Source organism: Canis lupus, chromosome 22 (genome assembly GCF_003254725.2).
Source record: "Canis lupus dingo isolate Sandy chromosome 22, ASM325472v2, whole genome shotgun sequence".
Lineage (NCBI taxonomy): Eukaryota > Metazoa > Chordata > Mammalia > Carnivora > Canidae > Canis > Canis lupus.
In genome coordinates, this window is record NC_064264.1 from 2,500,063 (window position 1) to 2,526,381 (window position 26,319).

Consider the following 26,319-nt stretch of genomic DNA (forward strand, 5'->3'; position numbering starts at 1 on the left):
GTAACTTGCTACAGTCACATAGGCAGGAAGTGGAGGAGCTAGTATTTGAACTCTTGCACTTTGACTTTAATTCCATGTCTTATCTACTTTGTGGGCATAGAATCCATAGGTACCTGTTCTCTAGTGTCTTTTTAAATGTGACAACACAAGTGAGATCTCACTAGTTAAAAAGAAAAAGCTAAATTATTTATGAAATTAGAACTTTTCTGTTGAAAAAGAACATTTAAAACAAAGATAAACTGGGGGAAGGAAGAATGGGAAGTTATTGTTATTAGGTACAGTGTTTCAGTTTTGCAAAATGAAGAGTTCTGTAGATGGATGGTAGTGAAGGTAGTACAACAGCGAATATACTTAAATGCTACTGAACTTACATTGGAAGTTACAATGGTAAATTTTTTGTTATGTATATTTTACAATTAAAAAAAAGAAAGCTAAGAAAAAATAAAAAAGAGACAGACCAGGACCAAGAAAGTGTGGAGAACTGTACCACTTTAAGTAACCACCTGAACAGCTAGTAACTTCAGAGTGAGGCTGCGGGCCGGGCCTCAAAACTATCTGCTAAGTCCAGCTGCTGACAAATGGCCAACCATGTAGACAATGAATTTTATACTAACAGAGTACACCAATGGTGACGATTATAATGAAATCAGTAAGTTGTGAAAAGAGAAAAGAGATACAATATAATCCAAATTAGTCTAGGTTAAAAAAATTAAAACAAAAACAATAAAACAGAATTAAACAGGGCTATCAGCAAATATCTAACTACCTAACCACATATGCCACACAATTTCTAATTAAGCAGAGCTCTACTTTTTCCTTTATTGAACATAAACATAACTAAAAGTGGATGCAGAAAGAGGTTATGCTTACATTTTATATTGTGTGTGTTCCCCACCAAAATATACATTCCATGACAAATAAATCTGTCCTGCTTACCATTTTCTTCCCAACACCTAGAAAACTCCTAGCATAGGGTAGATGCACAAAGAAAATTGCTGAATCAATGATATGACCAGAAATAAATGTATTCCATTAGTTCTACTAGAATGCCATGTTACTTTCCCCCCCTCTTAACAACACCATATTAGAATTCTGTGATTTTCTCAATTCTTACAACCTTTGCTTCTGCTTAACTTTTAGCAACCTACTTCTATGGCTTCACCCTGAACCCCAAATTATTCCTACTTTTAGCTATTAAGTAATAATATAGGTAATTTCTGGCCATTCATTCAACAGATATTTATTTTATATATCTAACTGTACATACACACACAATAATGCTGCCCATGTTTTTTGGCTGTTATCCCAAGGAGAGACAGAGAAGACTGAGATCAGAATGGTATGTAGAAATTTTTGAAAGAAGTACCGACCTCATTGCTGTGTACTGACATAAAGGCAAAATGAAATACCAAGTCCAGCTCAAAGGAATAATCTCAAACTTTTCCTGAAGCTGATATAGTTCCCTTCCTCACATTATGAGATCTACAATCCCCTTCCTGTTAGATATCCTCTCATCACCATAACAACCTACATTCCATTAAAAAACAGAGGAATCATTAAAGGGAGGCAGAAGGAGAGAACTTTTGAGGCCGCTTTTCAGGTGTCCCATTCAGGTAGTCTCTAATCTTTTCCTGAAAGAAAAGATTAACTTCATCACTAAAATATGAAGTGTTATTCTGTGCTGCAATGCTCTTAGGGACTATAAGTTAGTATTATTTACCAGTAAATTAAGTTCCTTCTATGCCTATCAGCATTTGTTTTCTGTGTGTGTGTGTGTGTGTGTTTTACAGTTTTTCTTTCCCCATTTGATATCTTAGCTCAGTTGGCACATATTCCTGCTTCTACTAAAGCATGTCAATCTCTTACAAACTTCCCTTTTTTTTTTCAAACTTCCCTTTCTTATTAAACTACAAAAACAAAGCTCTCTAAAATTATGTCTAAAATTATGTTTGTAATTTTGTAGTTAAACAAAAGGCTACAGGGAAATATACTACATGTTTACAGAGAGTATCTCTAGGTTACAAATATTCAATGCATTTTTTTTCCCTAACCTTTTCTTACCCTTTCCAAGTTTTCTATATAATCATGATTAGAAAAATATATAACTATATTTAAAATACACTATATTTGTTCTTTATCATTAAATATAGTTTTCATTGACTTATTTGCAAAATTAATATTCCTTTGTGTTTAAGCATCTAGAGAACAATTTTTCTTTCTATGTACCATTTTAACTAGCTTTAGGCCTCTCTATCATATTGGATAGTAACTCCCAGAGTTTCATGGTTAATAAAAAATTGCTTTTTTAAAAAATAATTTCTAAAAATGATGATTCATTTTCTGATCCAGCTATAAAAGTTATATAACTAAAAAAATTAAGTCTATTTTAAGAGCTATTTTTGTTCACTAGTGGTAAAGGGGGAAAGTTGTCCTTAGGAACTCTACCCTTCTGATGACAAGGGTATCTTTTTTAATTTTTCCCTCATTTTATCTCTTTGTAACAGCAACCTTCTTTTCAAAACTTAAGGTCAACAAAATAAAATAATCTAGGTTCCCATTACTTTTGAGTAGAATACTAAAGTATACAGCAATAAAATACAACGGTTATAAAATAAACAATATTGCAGAATTCTTGAATAAGAATGCAACGGAAGTACAATACAGTACTAGCAACTTTAATACTAACAGAAGGTTTGGGTTTTACAAATCTAAAACAAGAAAAACAGAAACAACCACTCCTAAAGTTACTGATACCTTGTCCTTGTCTAATGTTGCTCTTAAAAATGAAGTTAAAATATACGTATGAGTTAATGATGAGTTAGTATCTGGAGTGCTTCTAAACTTAATAGGGGCATGCCACTGGTATAAACATTACAAATTTGAAGGTTGTTATATCCTAGGGTAATCATGATTTCTTATGTTTGTCCTAAAGATACTTTCATTAAATCATGATCTGAATCTTAAATTAAGACCTATCTTTGGGAACCTTAACTTTTCTGCCCCAATATGCTCATAGGTACATATTATTTTCTCAGTGATAGAGCTAAACAATCCCAACACTGGATTTTTATTTCTGCCATCCTTGCTTACCTGACCTAACTTTTTAGAATGCATAAATTTGCTGAATCCTATTAGGATGCACTTTATTACACAATAATATGGCAAATATATAATTTGACACCTCATTGGTGATCACTGCTACAAGGGGAGATGTACATAAAAGTCTAAAGAAGACCACAGATGATAGATATTCATGCATTTAGTATTTGTGCTATTTGGTTCCTGCTGAGCCAAATACAACCTATACTTTTATTATAGCCATCTATTTGTCTTAACATTTGGCTCAATTCCCAGCTTTAGATTTGCTAAGACAATTATGTTTCCTTATGTGTCAAGTTTTAGACAATTATTAAGTGCTTATCTTAAGAGAACCTGGTTCTTAAGTATTTTCTAACATTAGAAATTGTGTATGCTAGGAAATGGGGTGTTATCTTGACAGTGATATTAAAATGCTAGAATCGTCTTAGTGAGTACGTAATATTATATCAATAATGATGACTATAGGGGAGCCAGGGTGGCTCAGTCCGTTAAACATCTGCCTTCAGCTCAGGTCGTGGTCCCAGGGTCCTGGGTATTGAGCCCCGCACTGGGCTCCCTGCTCAGTGGGGAGTTTGTTTCTCCCTTTCTCTGCCATCCTCCCTGCTTGTGCTCGCATGCTCTCTGTCAAATAAATAAAATCTTAAAAAAAAAAAATATACTAGATTTTTGTCTCTTGGTTAGTCAGTCCTGTGTACTTAAAAATGATACATTTGCTAGAGATAGTTTAATCTTAAGTTAAGGTAGATAATAGTAGCCCACTAGCCTCATATGATCCTTCCAGTAAGATTACTGTTCACCCACTTATTTGACAAATATTTATGGAATATCTACTGTATCTGAGTTACCACAGAACAAAAATAAATAAAAGGCAGCTCAGCTCCTATTCTCAAGGAGCTTAAAATCCCATGAAATTCCACAATTATAATACAAGGTGGCATGTAATATATAACCAAGAGGTGGTACAAATAACTTGACGTAGGTCCTCAAGGATGGGTAGATTTTCAAAAGGCAGAAACGAGCAAATGAGTAACATTCTCCAGATAACAGCATTAACAAAACCATGGAGAAAAACATCAAATGAACATGTGATATAGGCATACCTTGTTTTACTGAGCTTTGCTTTACACTAAGCTTTGCAAATGCCGCATTTTTAAAAATTCAAAGTTTGTGGCAAGCTTGTGTTGAGCAAGTCTATTGGTGCCATTTTTCCAACAGCATGTGCTCATTTGGTGTTTGTGTCACATTTTGGTTATCCTCACAATATTTCAAATATTTCCTTCTCCTCCCTCCCTCCATCTCTCTCTCTTTCTTTCTGTGGGCTCCATATCCAATTTGGGGCTTGAACTCATGACCCTGAGATTGAGAACCATGTTCTACCAACTGAGCCAGCCAGGCGTCCCTCAAACATTTTCATTATTGTTATATTCATTAAGGTGATCTGTGATGTTATTGCTATTATTTTGGGGACCATGAACTGCACCCGTATTAGATGGTGGACCTAACTAATAAACGTTGTGCGTGTTCTGACTGCTCCACCAAATGGCTATTCCCCCATCTAGCTTCATCTTCTCAGGTCTATTTCCTGAGACACAACAATATTGAAATAAAGCCAATTATAACCCTACAATGGCCTCGAAGTGTTCAAGTGAAAGGAAGAGTTGTACATCTCTCACTTTAAATAAAAAGATGGAAATGATTAAGCTCAGGAAGGAAATTATGTTGAAAGCCAAGGTAGGCTAAAAGCTAGGCTTCTTGCACCACCATTCACAAGCAAACCTGTGATAGCAAGGGAAAAATTCTTGAATGAAATTAAAAGTTTTCCTGCAGTGAACACACAAATGATAAGTCAAACAGCTTTACTGCTGAGATAAAGTTTAAATGTCTGAATAAAGGTTTAAAGCACTCACATTTTAAGCCAAAGTTTAATCCAGAGCACAGCCCTTCTCTTCAATTCTAAGAAAGCTAAAACAAATGAGGAAGCTACAGAAGGAAAGTTTGAAGCTAGGAGAGCTTAGCTCCTGAGGTTCTAAGGAAAGAAGCCATCTCTATATGAAAGTAAAAGTGAAGCAGTAAAGACTGATGCAGAAGCTGCAGCAAGTTATTCAGAGGGATGAGCTAAGATCATTAATGAAGGTGGATAAACAAAACAATAGCTTTTCAATGTGGATGAAACAACCTTCTATTGGAAGAAGATGTCCTCTAGGACTTTCACAGCTAGACAGTAGTCAGTGCCTAGCTTCAAGGCTTCAAAGGATGGGCTGACTTGCTTTTAGGGGCTATGTAGCTGGTGACTAAGTTGAAGCCGAGGCTCACTGACCATTCTGGAAATCATAGGGTCCTTAAGAATTACGTTAAATCTTCTGTGCTCTATAAATGGAAAAACAAAGCCTGGTGACAGCATATGCTTACAACACGGTTAACTGAATATGTTAAGTCCACTGTTTGGACCTACTGACCTACTGCTCATAAAAATAATTCCTTTCAAAATATTACTGCTCACTGACAATACATCTGGTCACCCAAGAGCTCTGATGGAGATGTGCAATGATTTTAATGTTGTTTTCATGTGTGCTAACCCAGTATCGATTCTGCATCCTATGGATCAAGGAACAATTTTGACTTCCAAGTCTTATTATTTGAGACACTTTCCATATGGTTACAGTTGACATAGATAGTGATTTCTTTGATGGATCTGGGCAAAGTAAATTGACAACCTTCTGGAAAGGACTCACCATTCTAGATGCCATGAAGAGTGCTCATGATTACAAAAAATAAAAGAACATTCATGATTCACGGGAAGAGGTCAAAACATCAACATCAAACAAGAGTTTGGAAGAAGTTGATTTTAACTCTCATAGATGACTTTCAAGGGTTCAGGACATCAGTGAAGGAAGTAACTGAGAGGTGGCAGAAACAGGAGGGGCAGAAACAAGACGTGGGAGAATTAGAAGTGGAGCCTGAAGATATGACTAAATCGCTGCAATCTCATGATAAAATTTTAATGGACCAGGAGCTGCTTCTTACGGATGAAGAAAAAAAGTAGTTTCTTGAGACGGAATCTACTCCTTAGGAAGATGCTGTGAAGATGGTTGAAACAACAACAAAGGATTCAGAATTTTACATACACTTAGTTGATGAAGCAAGCAGTAGTAGAGTTTGAGAGAACAGACTCCAATTTTGAAAGATGTTCTACTGTGGGTAAAATTCTATCAAATAGCACCACATACTACAGAGAAATTGTTAGTGAAAAAATGAGCCAATCAATGTGGTAAACTTTACTGTTGTCTTATTTCAAGAAACTGCTATACCCCCAATCTCCAACTTTGGCAAGCCTCTCCCTGATTATGAGCCATTAACATCAAGGCAAGACCCTCCACCAGCAAAATGATTACAACTGACTGAAAGCTCAGATGATAGTTAGCATTTTCTAAAAATAAAGTATTTCAAAACTAAAATATGTACATTTTTTAGACATAATGCTATTGCACAGTTAACAGACTATATTATAGTATAAATTTAACTTTTATATTGCACCAGGTAATCAAACAATTAATTTGATTCCCTGTATTGCAATATTTCCTTTACTGCAGTGGTCTAGAACCAAACCCATTAATATTCCTGAGGTATGCCTGTAATCATGTTTGGCTACAAAACTGTGATATGCAATTAGGCATATTAAGAGAAGGGTACAAAGACAAATTAAAGCAGAATTGTGTAAGACCTTCTATGTCATTAAATCTAGACTTTACTGAGTGCACAAGCTAACTAAAGGCTCTTTATGAATACAGAAATGTGAAGATAAAAGAAGTAAAATAGGAAGGTTATTTTAGTGGCTCTTGACCTAAAGATAGAGAACAACAACTTGGATGATTACTTGATTCACTTACAAACATTCATGGAGTCTCTACCATATGACAGACCCTGCTGTCAGCCTTGAGGAAATAAAGTTAAGACTCCTATATGATTTGGCCCTGTTGCTTCTCTGACTTTCCCGGGGTAACTCCTACTTGTCCTTCAAGACTTGGTTCAAATATCACTTTTCCAATCAGGCCTCTTCTGACTACCCTATTTTAAAATATAACCAGGTCTATTTTCTTTCCTTTTCCACCCCCATCGTTTACCACCTAACATACTACATAATTTATCCATGTATTATATGCTTATTGTTTTCTTCTCCCCATAAGAATATTAACTACAGAAAAACAGTTGTCTTTGCCTCTTATTCACAGATATATCACAATTATCTAGAAAACTACCTAACATTTATGACCACTCAATACTATTTGTTGAATACTGCTGAGTACAGGAACTGGAAGAGTTTATAACCTTCTCAGGAGAGAAAAATTATTAAACAGTGTGAGAAACTCATTAAAAGAGGGATATATGGGGCACCTGGGTGGTTCAGTTGGTTAAGCATCTGCCTTTGGCTCAGGTCATGATCCCAGGGTCGTGGGATGGAGCCTCACATAGGGTTCCCTGCTCAGCAAGCAGTCTGCTTCTCCCTCTCCCTCTACACCCTGCTCATGCTCTCTCTCAAATAAATAAATAAAATCTTTATATATATGTATACATATATATACACACACACACACACGTTTATATATATATATATAAAACAAAATGAAAAAAAGATATACATATACGTGTGAGTATGTGTATATATATGTATATATACATATATAGTGTGCTATGAGAACCTAAATGGAGAGACACCTGGAAACACTTAAGGAAAGCTACTTCTAGAAGGTCATGATTGAATGAAATGAGAAGGGTAGGGATTTGCCATAAAAATAAAAGTACCATTAGACGTGAGAACAGCAGGATACTCTTCAGTTGCACTGAAATACGTTGTCAGTAGCACCAAATACAGAGCTTAGTACATAGTGCCTTCAGTACATGTTTGCTGAACTGAACTACACTAGAGAAAAGATCAGATATTGTCTTTATGAAGTGGAGAAAGGTCTGGGAAGGAGCAACCAAGAAAAGTAGAAAGAATTAAGACAGCATAATGTCAAGGAAATTTGGGGTAAATCATATCAATGGTGTCAAATGTTTAGAGGTCAAAAAGAGTAAGGCTGGAAGAAAGGCCTGAGTTTGGTCCATATCAGAGAGCAGATATAGTAGGATACTATGGAATGCAGACTGTCAGAATATCAAACAAAAGTAGAGATAGCATCTGAAAAGTTTACAAATACTTTCAAACATTATCTCACATGTTATCATCCCATCTTATGGTCAGGATACAGAGACTTAAGGAAGTTGATTTGTCCAAGGCCAGGCAGCCAGCAAGGGCTTGAAATAAGATACGGATCCAGCTTTACTGACTCTAATTCTCATATTACTTCCATTCTCCTCACCAACATGGTCTTTTGCTATCATTCACAGTGGTGGGCTGCAGAGAGATGGGCAGTGAATCTACCACAATATCCCATCAATATTCTGACATAACCAGGGAAGAAGCAGGAGAGCCTGAACAAAATTTAAGTGTAACTTCAGTACTAAAGAGAGAAACTGAATTATTTCCAAAAAGGATTTGAGGCAATGAATGCAGACTACACAGAAGCTCAATAGCAGAAGAACACCTGAGACCTTACAGTTTAATTCAGTTTGCCTGTGCAAATAAGTTAGCTGTATTTCATTCTTTAAGTCAGGGCCCCATGTGGTGCATAGGAAAGGATTATAGATATGTGATGATACTGATTCCCTTGGCTCTTAGGGCTGTAGGTCTTTAGGTCTAAATTTTCTTCTATGTACCACAATGTGGTATATAATTATTATGGGTGTCTGTGAAACATTTTATGAATACAGATGCAACACTGTCTAGGGTTACTTCCAAGCAAACGACTAAGTTAAAAAAATGTTAGTGTAGGTACCTTTAAATCTTAAGATATTATTTACATTACTCACATATTTATGGAAATAAAGCTCTAAAATTAATTTTCTATAATAATTCAATACTCAAAAGCCAAGGCCAAATGATCCTGTCAATTAATTTTTCCTCCTTTCTAGGGTGACAGAACATGAAAGATACCGAACTCTGGGAAACGAACAAGGGGTGGTGGAAAAGGAGGTGGGCGGAGGTTGGGGTGACTAGGTGACGGGCATTGAGGGGGGCTCTTGAGGGGATAAGCCCTGGGTGTTATGCTATATGTTCGCAAATCGAACTCCAATAAAAAAAAAATATATACAAAAAAAATTTTTTCTTCCTTTCTAAATATACAAAATGTACTAAAATACGTGAAATAGATTTAACCAAAGATATACTGTATTAGGTAAGCTTCAGTTCTGAAATGGTACTTTCTATTTGAATTAAAGTTAAATAATAATATTATGATCCCTATTCTATAGATACAAGAAGAAAAATAACACAAAAACATACCTGTGGGGCGTATCCAGGAGGCACATAAATAGGAGGCACAGAACCATTTGGGGACATCATTGGAACCTGAGCAGGACCTGAATGGATCACAGAAATATGTGTTAATCCAGCATTACTTAGGAAGCTAAAGTTGAAAATAATTTGAATTCCACTTTGAATCCTCATCTAAAGTAAACATTCAAATTAACAGTAACTGTATTACTAGGAAAATAAATTAAAATGGTTCATCTGCTATAAAACATAAAAATTTATCTTGTAAAGTGCACTGATTATTCTTTACCTACAGTTGTGTTTTGTTAACCTGTCTGGTGATCATAACAGTCACTTGGGGGAGCTTTTTTAAAAATGCAGATTTCTAGGCTCTCCTAGAGATTCTTTATTATGCTTACAGTGGGGTTTCAAGTCAGTATATTTACTTTACAAATATATCTGGTGAATCTTATGATTATGCAAATCCAGGAACACTGACCTAGAGGAGAATCAAACTAAACTTTGCATATAAAATCAATGACGATACAAAAAAGCAAAATTTTGAAGACCAATAGGAAAAAAGAAAGGTCATGAGGGAAGAGCAGTAAGAGAAAGAATTAGAAATTTGGAATTTGCTTTGTTAGTGTTCAAAGCCTCTTGTGTAATGTGTAAGTCATGTCTGTGGGGCCTTGAGAACAAAGTTAGAAAAATAGTATATGTGTATATTTAGCCAAGGAATAACTGTTTCTTACACTAAAAAGTTCTAAAGAAGAAAAAAGGGACAATTTAGCTTGTCTTATTCTATATTTTCTTTCATTTTTACTGTTATCCTTTCCAGATAACTTTTATAAATATTATCTCATTTATTCTCTTAATGTTTGTAGGATAAAATAGGCATTTTGGGAAGACGTGTTTTTTTCTAGTAAGTAATATCTTGCTTCATTTAACTTTTTATTTTATTTATTTTTTTTATTTTTATTTATTTATGATAGTCACAGAGAGAGAGAGAGAGAGAGGCAGAGACACAGGCAGAGGGAGAAGCAGGCTCCATGCACTGGGAGCCCGATGTGGGATTCGATCCCGGGTCTCCAGGATCGCGCCCTAGGCTGAAGGCAGGCGCCAAACCGCTGCGCCACCTAGGGATCCCTCATTTAACTTTTTAAAAAGAGTATCTCACCTTCAGATCCTTTTTTCCTTCTAACTTCAGACTGCATTGTACCCTCACCCATTAGTTTTTATTAACTTGAAACTGAACCATCTCAAAGAGCCTCACTCATTTCTTAATAAATGTACCCAAGAATCTAAAGAAGAATGTAATGGGGGAAGAGTTTTTTTATATGTGGAATATCACCCTGAAGAGTACATATAATGGATATCAGCTATAAAAGAAAAGGATGAAAAGCTTAATAATAGAGCAGAAAAGAAATAAATTTCACTGGTAACATTATACAATACTTCAGGAAAACAAAATGAAAAGCACGGGGGTTACAGCAAATCTAGATTAAAGCCACTCTCCTCTTTCCCAGGAAGGAGTGACAACCAAGCAACAAAGTGGTTGGCGGTGGGGGCAGGGGAAAAGAGGTGAGACATAGCGAAAGAAAGAGAAAAGAGGATGTAGGAAAAGGTGGGTACAGGAGGGTAAATGCTAAACCGTGGTAAGGGAAGGAGGGAGGGAAGAGAGGAGTAGGAAAGGTGAAAAGAGTGAAGAGGCCTGGAACGGAGGGAGAGAAGGGGAGGAGAAGAGAGAAAAGGGAGGGAGGGAGGAAGGAAACAAGAGAGGGAGAAGAGAGAGAATAGGGTAAAGACTCAAGAGGATTCAAGGAAGTAAGGAGCTCACGTGTGTGCCTGTGTGGGGGCAGACTACCAAATTATGCTATATACAACTATAAAAATAACTTAAAAAAGATTTATTTGACAGAGAATGAACAAACAAGGTGCAGAGAAGGGTAGATGGAGAGGGAGAAGCAGACTCCCCACAGGGAGCAGAGAGACGGATGAAGGACCCCCAAGATCACAACCTGAGCTGAAGGCAGACAACCAACTGAGCCACCAGGTACTCCTAAAAAAAACTTTTCAACATTGTACTCTTCCCATTTAAAACAAGCCCACCAAATACATGTTGTTCAGAATATTTTCTTAAAATAGCTAATTATATATAACTAAGATTAATGTACTATACGCTAGGCCTTTTGTGTTCTTTTTTCTCCTCATAATCATTCTACTAGTAGGTGAGTATTATTATTTCTCCCATTTTCCAGAAGTGGAAATTAAGGCAGAGAGGTTAAGTTTGCCCTAGTGGTAGAAAACGAATTCAAAATCAGGCAGTTTAATTTAAGGATATATCTTTACAACATAATTAGTAAACATTAAAATACTCTGCATTACTGGCAACTGATATAACTTGAGGCTCCAATGCTTTTAAGGAAAATTAAAGCCTTCATTAACCAAAAAGAGAGGAAGGAAGAACAAAGTTTTCCTACATTTAAGGCAACATTAACCTATTAATTTACAAAATAAAACTTGTGAGGTGCTTTATTCCCCTAAGTAAGAAAGGCTTCACCCAAAACTTACCTTTTAATTTCTCTATGCCAGACTCAAGAGAAAACGAGAACAGTGTAAAGAAAATCCTGGTTTACATCTATTAGCTAATTTATATAAACCTACAGTAAACTCATTGTATGAATCTTGAGAACTGGCTTAGATACTATTCATAGCATGTGAAATTTAGCTGGGAACCAGAAAAGAAAATTCATTGAAAATCCTATTTGTAATCTTAGTAAAGGAAATTAATATTTTTTGACTTTCTACTAAACGTGCCAGGGACTGTGGTTCCTTTCACATGTCATCAAGTTCAATTCTTACATTGAGTCATCAGAATAGATTTTTATTGTTTTTCAGCCACCAGAGAAAAAAAAAAGTTATTGCTGATTACATTTAAAATTGCAAAACTACTTTGGATTGCTTCTTTTTTTTTTTTTTTGGATTGCTTCTTTTACTAAAGATATAAATACTACATAATTAAAATTCAAACCGTATAGTTTGAAAGCTGCTTTATAGTTTATATTTTAGTAGAGCAAAATTCTACTACTGAAAATAGAACAAAACAAACTCAACCTAAAATAAACCAGCAGTAAATACATTACTAGTTGCAGTCCCGGAATATTATTTACTCATTTTCCTATGAAGTAATCATTTCACTCAAGCAAGTAAATTTTCTTATCTTGAGGCAGAAATGGTACATGGTTATTTTTTTAAAAGACAATTCATGGATACCATATTTAATATCTAAAATACTGTTGTGAAATAACATTCAACAATGAACACATAAAAGCCCCATTAAATAAACATAATAAATACAATTTAGAATACAATATTTACAGCACAGCTTCCGTTGCTATTTCTGTCTACAGCAGCAAACCTCTAAAACCTTGCTTAATCATGCAAATGTTTGTTTACCTCCTCAGTTTCACCAATACTTTTATTGTTGGAATAAAATATTGAAAGTACTAAAAGATTAACTACAAACCTTGATTAAATGCAGTGAGCAGGTATTTTGTCCCAGTAATGACGCCAAATGTTACAAACTGTTCCATTAAATGCACATATGCCACAAGAATAGCCATATCTGAACAACTGTAGATATACCCCGTAGCTCCTTAATAATCTACATGATGTAAGCAAAATCCACCCCAAAACATAAAGCTATTAAAATCATTTTTAGGTGCATGTTTCCTATTCTAAACCCTAACAGAAGAGGAGTCAATTCTAGTCAACAATTGTCTTTAGAAATTTGAGAAGCCCCTCACCTCCATTTCTTAAGAAGTGCCATCAATGATTTAATAAAGATGGTATTTCATTTACTGTAAGTTAAATTCTTCTTTTTCTTTATTAGCATACATTCACATTTAAGAAGGTATTTGTTTTTTGACAAAACTAAAAATTTGACTTTAAATTCTTAAAATGCAACGGGCTGCTGACGTGCTACACATTCTCCTTATAAGCAAGCTTTCACAATGGCTTCCAAATAATCTGATGCCAATATTCAGATTTTAGTGGTAAAAAGAAAAACCTAGCAAAATAAAGGCACTGGAAAGGAATATTCCATGGAATATAAAATCAGTCCATCTCCAAATAGAGTCTAATCTTTTTATAACTACATGGTCACAATTTAAAATATTTTTACTGCGATAGATTTGGCATCTACTGAAAAAGAACACACGGCATGACTTTAGATTAATACGATGCCTTCTGTTCGAAAATAAAAAGAATGTTCAAAAACAATCAGCAAATCTTACCACTCATTTTGTTTTTACAGTAGCAGCAGAGAACAAAATCCAACAAGGAAACAGCGTAGTACACGTTAACAGCTTTAATTGGAGAACGGTTCCGCTTTTTTTTTTTTTTTTGCAAAGCTGTGAGAGGAAAAGATCCTTTGACCGAGTCACGTGGTGCCTACCACGTGACTTACAGTGACCCGCGGAAAGGGAAGGGGGGTTAAAAAACAGCAAGGAAAAAAAAGCAAACATTCCCGCTGCCAGCGTTTGGATTGTAGTAAATCATTAAATGGTTTCTACTGCTGCTGCCTTGAATTTGACGATCTTTCTGACTTCCTCCTGAACTAACTCAAAGGATCATCAAAATACACGTACAGAATTTTTTTTTTTAAAAGATTTTACTTATTCATGAGAGACACAGAGAGGGGCAGAGACACAGGCAGAGGGAGAACCAGGCTCCCTGCAGGGATTCCGCCCCCGCCCCCCATCCCAGAAATAATTTGATGTAAAACCGTTCTCTTTGTTTCCATTTCCCTCCTGTAACATTACAGGCATTATCTTCTAATTCAGTTTTCATTATCCAAGCTCCTACTTTCATCTATAAAGTGTAAGATACATATAACATTTATTAATCTAGAAGATTCGCTCTGAAATGTCCTTCTGTAACTTGATCCACTCTCCATGCTCATCCTTAAAGAATGCCCACAGCGTACAATTGTCTATAGAATATTTATTTGCTTGATCAATGTGTTCCTCTAAGGTGAGTTTTATGTTTCAGGCTGGCATTCGCCTCTCAAGTTAATAAAGGCTACCACTTTAAGTGCTGGTTTTACTTTATTTCTGATTTTGTTTTATGTTTAAGATTTAATCTAGACATTAATTAATACAGACACTTGGTGGACAGCATTCTCCCTCATGCTCATGAAATCTTAAAAAGACAGGCCACAGTTCAGGATCAGAGTGCTCTCCCCAAACTCTGGAGAAGAGGAAAGAGACCAAAGATGTTACAACAGAGGGGAAAAAGACTATAAGTGTAAGAACTTTTGGAGGTCTTTTAATTACTTTATCATGCTATGTAAGCTAAGGAAACTTATTAATAGCTGATACAAATGAATAGGTAATGATAATGATTGTGATTTGTTTAAAAGTTGCACAGTGGAAAAAAACAGATTTTAGTACCAGAAGATTTAAGTTTTAATAAAAGCTTCAGTATTTTTTAGCAAGATAATTTACTGCTTTTCTCTGAGGTTGTTTCTTTCTGTAAGAAGGTTAAAATAACCTCACAGCATTGTTGTGAGAATCAAATTAGATATACTAAAGTACTGAATAAGTATGTACTATATGTTGGCTAATTGAATTTAAATTAAAAAAAGTACTGAGTACACACTGGTTGGCACCACTCAATAAAGGGTAACTATTATTGCTCTGTTTTCAAGAATAATAATTATATGTTGCAGAGTATGTGCCAGGCACCATTTGGAGTATTTTACAAATGTTAACTCAACCCTCACAATAACTGAAATAGGCATCCTTTAGAGGTAGGGAAACTGAAGCAGAATGCAGTTAAGTAACTTGCCAAGAGCATAGAATGAGGCAAAGACAGGATTATCTAATGATAAGGTTATAGTTAAAAACAACAACAACATGTAAACCATGTTCAAACCCCCAAGAAGGTGGGAAAGAACTAACTAGCAAGAGATAACCTGGAGCAATAGATACCAATAAATATATGCCAGGCATCCCAGAGAAAGTAAAACACTAAAAGGCCATTCTCAAAAGTGGCAAAGGGTAATTGTTAATTTCGAAGCTCCTACTGGAAGGGAAGGCTGCCCTGAAGAACAAGGCCTGAGAGTAAAGAGTGTCCTGGTCAATGGAATCTGCTCATAAGTGTTCAACTCAGCTTCTCAGCAAACCTAACCATGCCTCTGATCTTCAGTCCTTAAACAAAAAGCATGCCCCTGCAACCCACCTTCTCATTTTCACTCTTCTCCTCACACAGCTGTTTCCATTTCTTGACTCTTTAATTGATGATCTCCTCAATTTTTTCCATTATGCTCACTAGAACCTTTCCCATTATAAATTCCCCTATATCCTTAACCTTTTCATATAAGACCTGTTGATATATTTCCTTTAAATGAAACTCGGCCTCCCCAGGACAATTTTTCTAGCAGCTCCTGGGAACAGAGGCTTCCCATTCCTCTTCTGAAGCAGTCTCCAGATACCCCAAGGCTGCTTCCCATTACTCCTGTTGTTCCTGTTTCATGCTGAAGTTTCTTTTTCCTTGAGTTCATGTCATATGAGATCATCCTCTACCCCTTCTCATTGCTATCATGCTCAGGTCTCATTTATTGAGAACTCTGGCACCATGTTCACAGTTTTTTTCCTCTACCCTGCTTTTCTCCGTCAACACGATGATGACTTCAATGTCCAAAAAAATGTAGCCTCAAACTTTCCTGAACTCTTCCCATTCTGTTTTTAGTAACCCATGTTCAAAGATACATCCTGGAACTTCTCACTTAGAATGCCACCATCTCATCTTTGAAAACTCAGACATTCATGTTTCAGTCTCTGGCCACCACATCTATCTTTCATCTCTCCATTTTCTCTTTCTTCTCCAACATTTGTTCTTTCTCATAATGATTTCTCTTTCCTTCTAATCAAACACTGCCTTCATTGCATGATTTCCTTTCCCATGGATGTCTTCCTTTTATATCCCCTCCCCACAACGTCCCCAATTTCAACCAGACTTAGAACTGTAGAAATCAAATGGTACAAACTCACGTTTGTAATTTAGTTATCTCCAACTTTAACTCAGTCTTGCTCAGGAATCCTTTCAGGAATTTATCCCTGGTTAATAGCCCATCTTGTTTTCTAGAGTGATTATCAGAGATCTCTACCACCTTTTAAGGACTTCCCCAAAACGGACCTCAACCACGTATGTCAGCATGAAATTGAACTATTTCGATACTATTTTCTTGTATCTTCCCTTCACTAGGAAGATATCACTGTCCCTTCACTAGGTCAAAGCTATCTCTCGACTTCTACTCTTTATCTGATTTCCATCTTGTCCTCCACCAGCTCTTTGCTCTACTGGTCATTCACTATTTTCAACTGTCTTCAGTATTTTCAACCTTTCTAACATTATCCTCAACTGTCCTCACAGTGGCCATAGAGTTCCAATGCCCAGGATTAGTGATGTGGTTCATACTTTCAAGAACTTTTCAGTTATAGTAAGGACAATATAAAATAGACATATTTCATGTTTCCTAAAGACATTGTTAATTCAAGAATGTGCATCAAACAATTTTCCTAGAGGAATAAAGAGAAAGGATGTATCAAGAACATTACAATTACAGGAAAGCATTATATGGTGATGAGCATATTCTTCATTTTCCCTTACCTGATTACATGAGAATTCTAGCAAACTTAAAATGCATCTGCTTTGTATTTTCACAACTCTGTCTCAAACAATTTGCAGAGAGTTCTCTTAAATCAATAGCATGAAATGCCACAGCAAGTGTTTGGACTTTTTGATAACATTTTAACACATCAGCTATTAGCATTCTTGAACTACTGATTTTCAGGTAGATTTGTCAATACAAGCACTAGGTGACACTTGGGTGACATTGGTTATATGCATTTATTGGGTACCAGGTACTGTTGTAAATGCTTTACAGATACTAACTCATTTCATCTGTATAATATCCTCTGAAGTGGAATAACTATTATTTTCATTTTATGGGTAAGAAAACTAAGATACAAAGAGATTAAGTAACTTGCAAGGTCTCATAGCCAGAAAACTGTCAAAGAACTAGGTGGTCTAGCTTTGAAATCTGTGTCCTTTACATTACACTGCCTCTCTTGTTTAGGATATAACACTTAAAAATTATAAAATGAATGAGAAAATTGGTATAATAATACCAAAGTTCAGCTAAACTACAAACAGAAAAGCACCAAACATTTGGATGGAAGACCCCACATAATACACCTCAAATATCTGCTAGTTGCATATAATGGCAACAAAGCAAAATGCACCTAAATATATCTCACTGAAACTTTTATGAAGACCTTGAGTTTCTAGTAAGTGAGGAATATCATATGGGAAAGTTAGTGAATTACTTAATATCCAAACCTGTCCCAAAAGTAACTAAAGGAGATTTAAGCAATACAGCAACAAAAACAAAAAAACTAAAAAATCCTCAACATAACAAAACCAAACCCAAAACAAAGCAGCTGACAAACTGAAGAAAAGAGAAAATTAATATAGAAAATAAGGAATGAGGCTGGTCTTATGCCCTCTCTAGAATTGGGCCATAATATCTCTCTGGTTTATATGAACTGAAATAAGATTAAAATTAGGACACCACGGACCACTGTCAATAGTCCTTGTCTTCTGCAGATCAAGTATGTCTCATATTGCCATAGAGCATAGCCCCAATTACTTGGCTTGAAAAAAACTAAAGCAGGTATAACCTAATACTGACTTCTACCATATATAAAATTCAGTAATGCATCAATAAATGTCTAACTTTAAGCAACGTACCCTCAAAAACAGATGCAAAATGAACAGCTAAGATAGCAAGACAGCTGAATCAGCTGACTTGCAGAAAGGGCTTGCTAACTATGAGGCAAATTAAAAGTTGAAAGAGCTGACTTTCATTTTATAAAATTCTTTCTGGCAAACAAGATCAGTTGTTTATTAAGGCTGCTCTTAGACTGTAATAAGTCTGGGTCATTTGCATGTTAGAAAATTTAAGAAGCAGACTCATTCAGCTCAAATCATTATCACAAGAATTTAAGAGTAGGAATGTGAAATACATCTCATTCTACTCTTCTACAAATATATATCCAGTCCTTCAAAAGACTGACTCTGATTAGGACTGTGATCCTGATTCTTGCAGCAGTGTTAGGGTACAAGTCCTGAATTAGCATCTAAATAACATGTGTTAAAGCTCATGCAGCTTAGACTGTAACTGATGCAAGTCCATGTAGTCAAGGGACCTAGGAAAGGTCAATGACATCTGCAAGTAATCAGGTCCTCTATGGGAGAAATCCCTTGCTGGGGAGTAACTGACAATGACATATGCAGATAATCTCACGAAGGTAAGGGGAACAAAGAATTAGAACCTGTAACTTTACTCGTGGGCACAAGTCAAAATTTGTTTCTTTTAAATCTGATTTGCTTGGCCAGGTGTCCCTAAGGTATCAATTTAATAAAGGTTTTACTTTATGTGGTCCATGCCAATAGAAAGCAAATGTGAGGATCATCCTAAAATCAGCTATGTTTTTGGACTGACTGGGGATGAGCTGGATGAAGAGGCTAGATATTAGCCAGAGATTGGTTAATAGGACATATATATTTGTGTTCTGACACAGTATTTCCCAACTTGATTTATGTGCCAGTAAATTTTTAAAACAAATTTTGGGGACTCATTAAGGTAATCAGCTTTTTAAAGGCCAAATTATGACGTTAAAAAGAAAGAAGAAATTAAGAAGAGAAGGAAGTCTATTATATATTATCGCGTCATTTATAAAGAATATTTTAACCTCAAAATAGAAGAGCTTTAACTTCAGAATTAAGAAAAAAGTCTCTAGGGGTGCCTGGGTGGCTCAGTGGTTGAGCGTCTGCTTTTGGCTCAGGCCATGACCCCGGGGTCCTCGCATCGAGTCCCACATCGGGCTCTCTGCATGGAGCCTGCTTCTCTCTCTGCCTATGTGTCTCAGCCTCTCTCTTTGTGTCTCTCATGAATAAATAAAATAAATCTTAAAAAAAAAATCTTTAAATTAAATAAATTTAGCTTAATGAAAAACTACTACAATACCCTTATTTTTCCCATTTCTTAGACTGGTTAAATGTCCCTAAATCTATGGACAAGGTTTTGGGAATAACTCTTAGTAGTAGGAGAAATACAGATTTGTTTTTGAGGCTGGTTAAACTCTGGTGATGCAAGAGGGAGAAAATAGAGTAGAGGTAAGATAACCACATTATCATCATCTAATCTAAGACACTTCTGAAAGTAAAGGAGCAGCTTAAAAATCACTAAAATTATATAATTTTTTTTAAAATTGCAGGAAGTCTTTTATTTTATTTTATTTTATTTATGATAGTCACAGAGAGAGAGAGAGAGAGGCAGAGACACAGGCAGAGGGAGAGGCAGGCTCCATGCACCGGGAGCCTGACGTGGGATTCGATCCCGGGTCTCCAAGATTGCGCCCTGGGCCAAAGGCAGGCGCTAAACCGTTGCGCCACCCAGGGATCCCCCCCCCCTTTTTTTTTTAAATTATATAATTTGGAATAATCTTTTATTGATTGACAAATTGCTTTTCTTACACTGAGGGACATGAAAAGTTCTATTAAAAATGTTAAAAAATAAAAGGCTTTATTAAAAAACATATGCAAGTATATTAAAGGGTATTTTATGGACTTCTTTATGTTGAATATCTGGATATTAAAGTAGTGTTAACAGAACAATCTTTTTAGTACATATCCATGTATTTTAGTCAATCTGTTAGCTCTGTCTTTATTCCATATCGCTGGTATATGACTGAAAATTTTCTTCTTTCAATATAGCCTCATTTTTAATTTTTAAAAACTGCCTGCAACTGTTATATTTTAGTTAATAACTTTGAAACTATTGATCTCTTCAACTCTTTTCTATAATACCTTAAGACTACAGTATTTATATTCAGAGAATACTCTGATTCTTAGGTGCCATCTGGTAAACTGGGAGCCAATTCTGCTTAAGCAGAGGATAATCTTAATTCTATTCTTTTTTCTTTTTGAAATGTGTAAATATTTAACTCCAAATATTTTCACTGGAACTATAATACCTTCCAAGTTTTAACAAACAAAACTTATTGGATTGTCTCTATGATTCTTTTGAATATTTTACCAAATTTAGAATTTCTTTTTAGCTCACTGTTACTGAAAGGGCTTATTGCAAAATTTAAAAAAAAGCACTGCCAATATTAAGTAGTTACAGATTTATACAATAAATGACAAAGCCATTCAGATTTTCTTTTCATATACTCTGTGGCAGGAATATTTAGATTTTATCTCCTGCATACAGTCTACATTTATCTAACCCCTATGCTTCCCATTGGTGACCCTCAATCAGTAGCCTCCTAATGCCAAGTGGCCAGCAGCAGCAGCATCACATACTTCTTCAGCAGCCACCACCACCAGGAGACTAGAAGGTATTAGCAGATCCTAGCCTTCTGTATCTAAGAGTACTTTATTTTACTTCTAAGTACCTTAACTACTATCCTTGACTTGCTTCTGGTCAGGATCAGAAAAAAGAAACAATACTCTTTAAGATTGTTGCCTTTAAGATTTAATCAGAGGTTAAAGTGAAAAACAAGAGGAGATCATGGCAGAAGCTGGAAATACAAAATGGTAGATAACCAGATGCATCACAGCTTATTTTAATGGAATCACTATTATACTCTGTCAAACAATGAAAAGTCTGGAACAAATGTTAAACTGGTTAAACACCACGATGAGAGGTATGAACTGGGATCAATAAAGTCACCCTATTAATAGTAGATACCCATTTGATAAGTTGATAAAGTTAACATTTATTCACTTGAGGCAGGCAATTAGCATAGGCCTTCAGTCTAAGAATTTAACAAGTTGGTGGTCATAATTTGGGAACAGAATAAGGCAGAGAGTTACAGAAGAAAAAGATCAAGGTCATTATTCACTGCTTAGATATTTAAGGGCTTTTTCCATGAAAATATATTATTCTTTTTTAAGGTTGGATAAAGTAGACTTCTTAAATTAGGGGCCTACTAAGTGTGATTCAGAATTATGGGTAATTTCATTTATCTGTGTACAGCTAATTGACAATTTCTATAATTAGAATTGCTAAGCATTTAGATTTATCAGTGATAATAAGCACATCAAGTAGAAGAAGTTTGAAGAATGACTGTATCATGGTTAGAATTTATCGTTAGCACTAAACTGAACTGTATACAGATAAAAAACTTGAAGTAGGAGATGTATTTATCAAGTACCTGTTTCTAAAGTAGTTATTTTTAGTGCTCTTGTTTAGAAAGCTACAAAGGCTGTGATATTAATGTGCATGGATGCAGCAGGTTGTGAACACTATTTTTAGTATCAGTTTAATGTGAACAATGATGAATCATTCTTTGTTATTCTAGTAGGAAATAGTACTTGGGTTTTACTGCAGCACATCAGATTAACTATCTCTCAATAACTGCACACCCACATGCTGACATCACACTGGCAGTGATATGGATCAATGACGCAAATCCTGTCAGGATCAAACATTAAGGCCACAGAGGTTGAAAAAAAAAAAAAAAAAAAAGCCCACATGACAGGGCAGACCAGTCATCCAACATGCACAGACTGCATTAAATCAGAATTGCTGATGTTAAAAAGGGTTGTGATAGGTTCTTTTTACATAATAGCTAGGGTTTTTAATTTTAATGATAGATTTCCCACATAACCAGCTCTATATTTATCTTTAAGTTTCCTCACAGCTTCTGTGATTTAAGGTCTGGACCTTTTAGAACATGTCTGAAGGTTCTACTAGCCACCTGAGTTACCTGGAAAATAGCCTCTGTAGCCACTCTTTGGACTGATCTTTTGTAGAATATGCCACCATTTTAAGCTTTTTATAGAAAATGTTGTGCCTGACAAATAACACATTTACATTTAGATTTGGAGCACTACATTCCGTGGCCTTACAATTCGCTGCTACCTCAGGGTCTTTTACATTGTTATCTTCTTCTTTAGGCTTTCACTATTTTTAGTTTTACTGACATCAAAATATCGATTTTTAAATTTTTTTTACAGATGGGTTTGGAGAAGATGGTTTATTATGAATAACTATATATGAGGTCTCAAAATATCTTCTCCCTGAATTAACCCACCTAGAATTAGAGATCTCTCCCCTAACAGGAACAGAACTTATCTCTGGAGGCCTGCCACAGAACGTTTGCATCCTCATATATAGTCCTCTGAGAAGAAATTAGGCCTCTACATTTAAACACGAACATTCTTGCTCCTCAAAGACTATCACTTCTCAGGAGAACTGGAAAACTGAAGGGAGATGAGAGCTGGAGGTAAGTTTAATAACCTTTTGTTCTAGCATCTTTAATCTGACATAATCAGACTAACCTGAAAACATGCCAACAATCCTTTCCTATACTCTCAGGCATTGCCTTCATGTTGTTTCCTAAGAGAAATCTTTTTTTTTTTTTTTTTTTTTAAGAAGGAAAAGCAAAAGCTCTCCCTTATTAGGTTGGTTTGCATTTTAAAAACTATTAATCATCTGAAAGAAATATTCGGAATACATAAAAATTACTGAAATAGTTGTCTTTGGTTCTTTTTGAAGGGTGTCTTTAAATCTAGATTATTCATAGTAGAAATGCTGTTTCACAATTGAAAACACTGCTATACTTTTTCACTATACATCAACTTTCATCAGGAGAAGACTAGACTATAAGGTCTTATTTTTCTGTTATGATTTATATATTCTGACCATTTGCTATTGGCCACTGTTTTACTCTACTCATTTTAACCTCCTCAGGGCAAGTCTCACCAGCTAACACGTTCCTTAAGTGGAAAAAAGGAGATTAAAAAACCACTGTGTTGATGGCTTGCTAAAGACTATGAAGAGAAGAAAAAGTTCCCACAAGAGTGAAGACAGAAATAAAGGCCTCACATCCCTTTCATTCTCTTCAGATTCACGCATTACCAGACTGGGAAGTAAAGAGTCTTATTTATGTAGATCATTTATGATAAGGTTAAGCCAAGAAAGGAGATGGAGCTTTTCCCAGGCTCTTTTGCTTGTGGCCATAAGACATTCTGGAGATACTTAGATTGCAGGTGTGGGACCTTCCTTTTCATTCTTGTCTCCTAACTATACAGTTTCTCTCCCAAAAACAACCATTCTTTGCTTCTTATAAATCCTTTCAGAGATATTCTGTGCTTGTAAAAGCAATTATATATATAATAATATAATAATAATTGTATAATAATATACAAATGATAGGGGCACCTGGGAGGCTCAGTTGGTTAAGTCTCTGCCTTTGGCCCAGGTCATGATCTCAAGAGTCCTGGGATCAAGAACTACATCAACATTCCTGCTTCGTGAGGAGTCTGCTTCTCCCTCTCCCTCTGCCCCTCCCCCCTGCTTGGGTGCATGCTCTCAAATAAATGAAATCTTAAAAAAATATACAAATGATAGTATACTATATACACTGTTCTGCACCTTAATGATATAGCTTAGAGATCTTTCCATATTGGTATAGGTAGGGCTGCGTCACTTCATAATAGCTGCATAGCATTTCACTGTAATAGTGTACCATAATTTATTTAATTATTCCTCTACTGATAAACATTCAAGTTATTTTCAACCTTTTACTATTACAAACAATGCTGCATGAATATCCCTGTAAAAACATAATTTTATAAGTATGTTAGTATATTTGTAGGATAAATTATTAGAAGTGGAATTGCCGAGGTAATTCCACCTTCATATGTCATGGTATCTATCTGTAACATAGCCCTTTCCATTTTTAGTCTCATTTTCAGACACCCCTTCATGTACAATGTTCTCCAAACTCTCTCTCATAATACCTTTTCAGTCTCCTCTAACGTCTGTGCACTGTGCCTTTGCACAGGTGATTCCTTCTGCCTCTAAGAACTTTTTCTATTTTTTCCCTCGTGGCTAAATTTTCTATTTCTTTAAGCACCAACTTTTCCTGGAAGCACTCAATGACTATTCCAAGCTGCATTAGGTATTCCTTCTCTGGCCTCCCCTATATATTTGGGCATACCTAATTCTAACATAGTACATATTCTACTGTTTTAACTGTGGATTACTTGCCCGTTTCCCTTAGTCAGCTGTGAGGCAGGATCTAAATTTCTGAAATGGCTGTCAAGAATTGAGTTGTCCTTGAGGACAGCAAAAGAGATTTAGGGCAAATTCTCTTTCCAAGTAAAGAATATGCATTTAGTTATTCTCTTTTGTGTTCTGTAAGTGTCTGAGTATGAGAGAGTTAGTACAAAAGGGTAAGGAAATCCAACATATTAAGATTTTTTAAAGTGTAAAAATATTGAAATAATGAACTTTCATTGTAATAAGAGGGATTTTCCAGAAATGATGAAAGATTGTATGATAAAATGAAGCAGAAGGAAATGCTGAATACAGAGAACTTTTTGATCCACTGAGAATTAAAAACAAGATTTGATTAAAATTTACTCTCTAAAAGTGAATCAACATTTTCAAATTATTATTGTGGAATCAGATTTTAGAATCAGAATTCTACATTTAAATGATGAGACAAAATGATTATATGACTCTGGCAAACCTCTGGAGCCTCTAGAGCAATTAATACATACCTGCAAGAAAACTATCACCACAATTATTATGTTATTGCATGACTCTGATGGTTAATGACACTATGTTTAGATGTCCCTTCATATAATACCATAATCACAGTCAGGGCACAAGCCATACTTTTGTAGACACAGGAATGGTTTTCCTAAGAAATGAAATTATGTTGGTTGCCATGACAAAGGAAATGAATATTTTGAGGAGGGGTCCTAGATAAGTTGGAAGAAGAAAATGCTTTTCCATCTCTCTGTATCTAGGTAAATAGTAAAAATCACATTCAGCGTGTTGTCATATAAGAAAAGGAACCGGGAAAGACCTTTTCTCTCTCCTGGGATACTCTCTGCAGATGGTACAAGGGCATGTAAATCAGATTATATAAATTCATGGTAGTCTCTATAACTTTATATGTTATATGTTCTCTGAACATCCTAGCCTTGCCTTATCCCAGCTATGCTTTGGGTATAAAAATTAGAAAGGTTTATGCCGTTAAGAATGCTTAATTAACACTTTTCTGAGTCCAAAATTGTAGTGTGGTTACAAGGTTAAACTAACGTAAATCTCTGTATTTGTAATTCAGTTGCCTTTCTCACCAGGAGATCTTTCTACCGAAGCTAACTTAGAAAGTCTGATTTTTATTCAATAAGAAAGGTAATCTTTCTCATTCTTTCATAGGGTTAGGAAAATGTATGCAGAACACAAAGTAGGTCTGCAGTAATACTGGTTTCTTTCCCTAGCATCCCTTCACAGAAAGGTTTGGCTAAATAGAGAGGACCCAAACAAATATATCTTCTTCCATAAATACAGTCTAGCTCATACTGATATGTTTTTGGGGTCAAGAAAATCCTCAACATCTAAAGCTTTTTGCCCTGGGTTTGTCTTTCTGAGTGTCAGAATTCTTTACATCAGCTCTATATTTATCAAATGTATATATTTCTTTTCTTCTACCCCCTTTCAAAAAATGTCAGACTATTATAAACTTGGTATGTTTCATTTTTTAGTTTTTACTAATTAAAACATCCACTTATCTGCACCAAAATATGTCATATGGTCCACCATTTACCTCAGCTTTAAAGAAAATAATCTATAAATTTTTAAAAGTTGGACTAAACGATTTAAAAAGGCTAAAACATCATTTATATGATTAATATTTAAGCCATTAATACTATTATCAATATTATAATTGATAATATTGATAATTAAATTTATCAAATTATACAGAAAGTACAAA

The 26,319-nt window shown here is 35.3% G+C and overlaps 1 protein-coding gene and 1 long non-coding RNA gene across 6 annotated transcripts in view; one reads left to right on the forward strand and one right to left on the reverse strand.

Moving 5' to 3' along the window:
- Positions 1-26,319, reverse strand: part of FNDC3A (fibronectin type III domain containing 3A) — a 175,523-nt gene that overhangs the window by 66,001 nt on the left and 83,203 nt on the right. For 3 of the 5 annotated variants that reach the window (XM_035704449.2, XM_025478344.3, XM_049099193.1), the window contains exon 4: positions 9,479-9,555. In XM_035704449.2, coding sequence (XP_035560342.1) covers positions 9,479-9,555 — 77 coding nt within the window. Of the gene's footprint in view, positions 1-1,370; positions 1,492-9,478; positions 9,556-13,743; positions 16,911-26,319 lie in introns of those variants that run through there. The other 2 variants (XM_025478347.3, XM_025478346.3) reach the window with 2 other exon arrangements.
- Positions 1,533-26,045, forward strand: LOC112678910 (uncharacterized). Its single transcript, XR_003147987.3, has 6 exons — positions 1,533-1,613; positions 9,448-9,648; positions 10,333-10,370; positions 11,367-11,501; positions 22,649-22,812; positions 23,280-26,045. It is a non-coding gene; the product is annotated as an uncharacterized LOC112678910 (long non-coding RNA).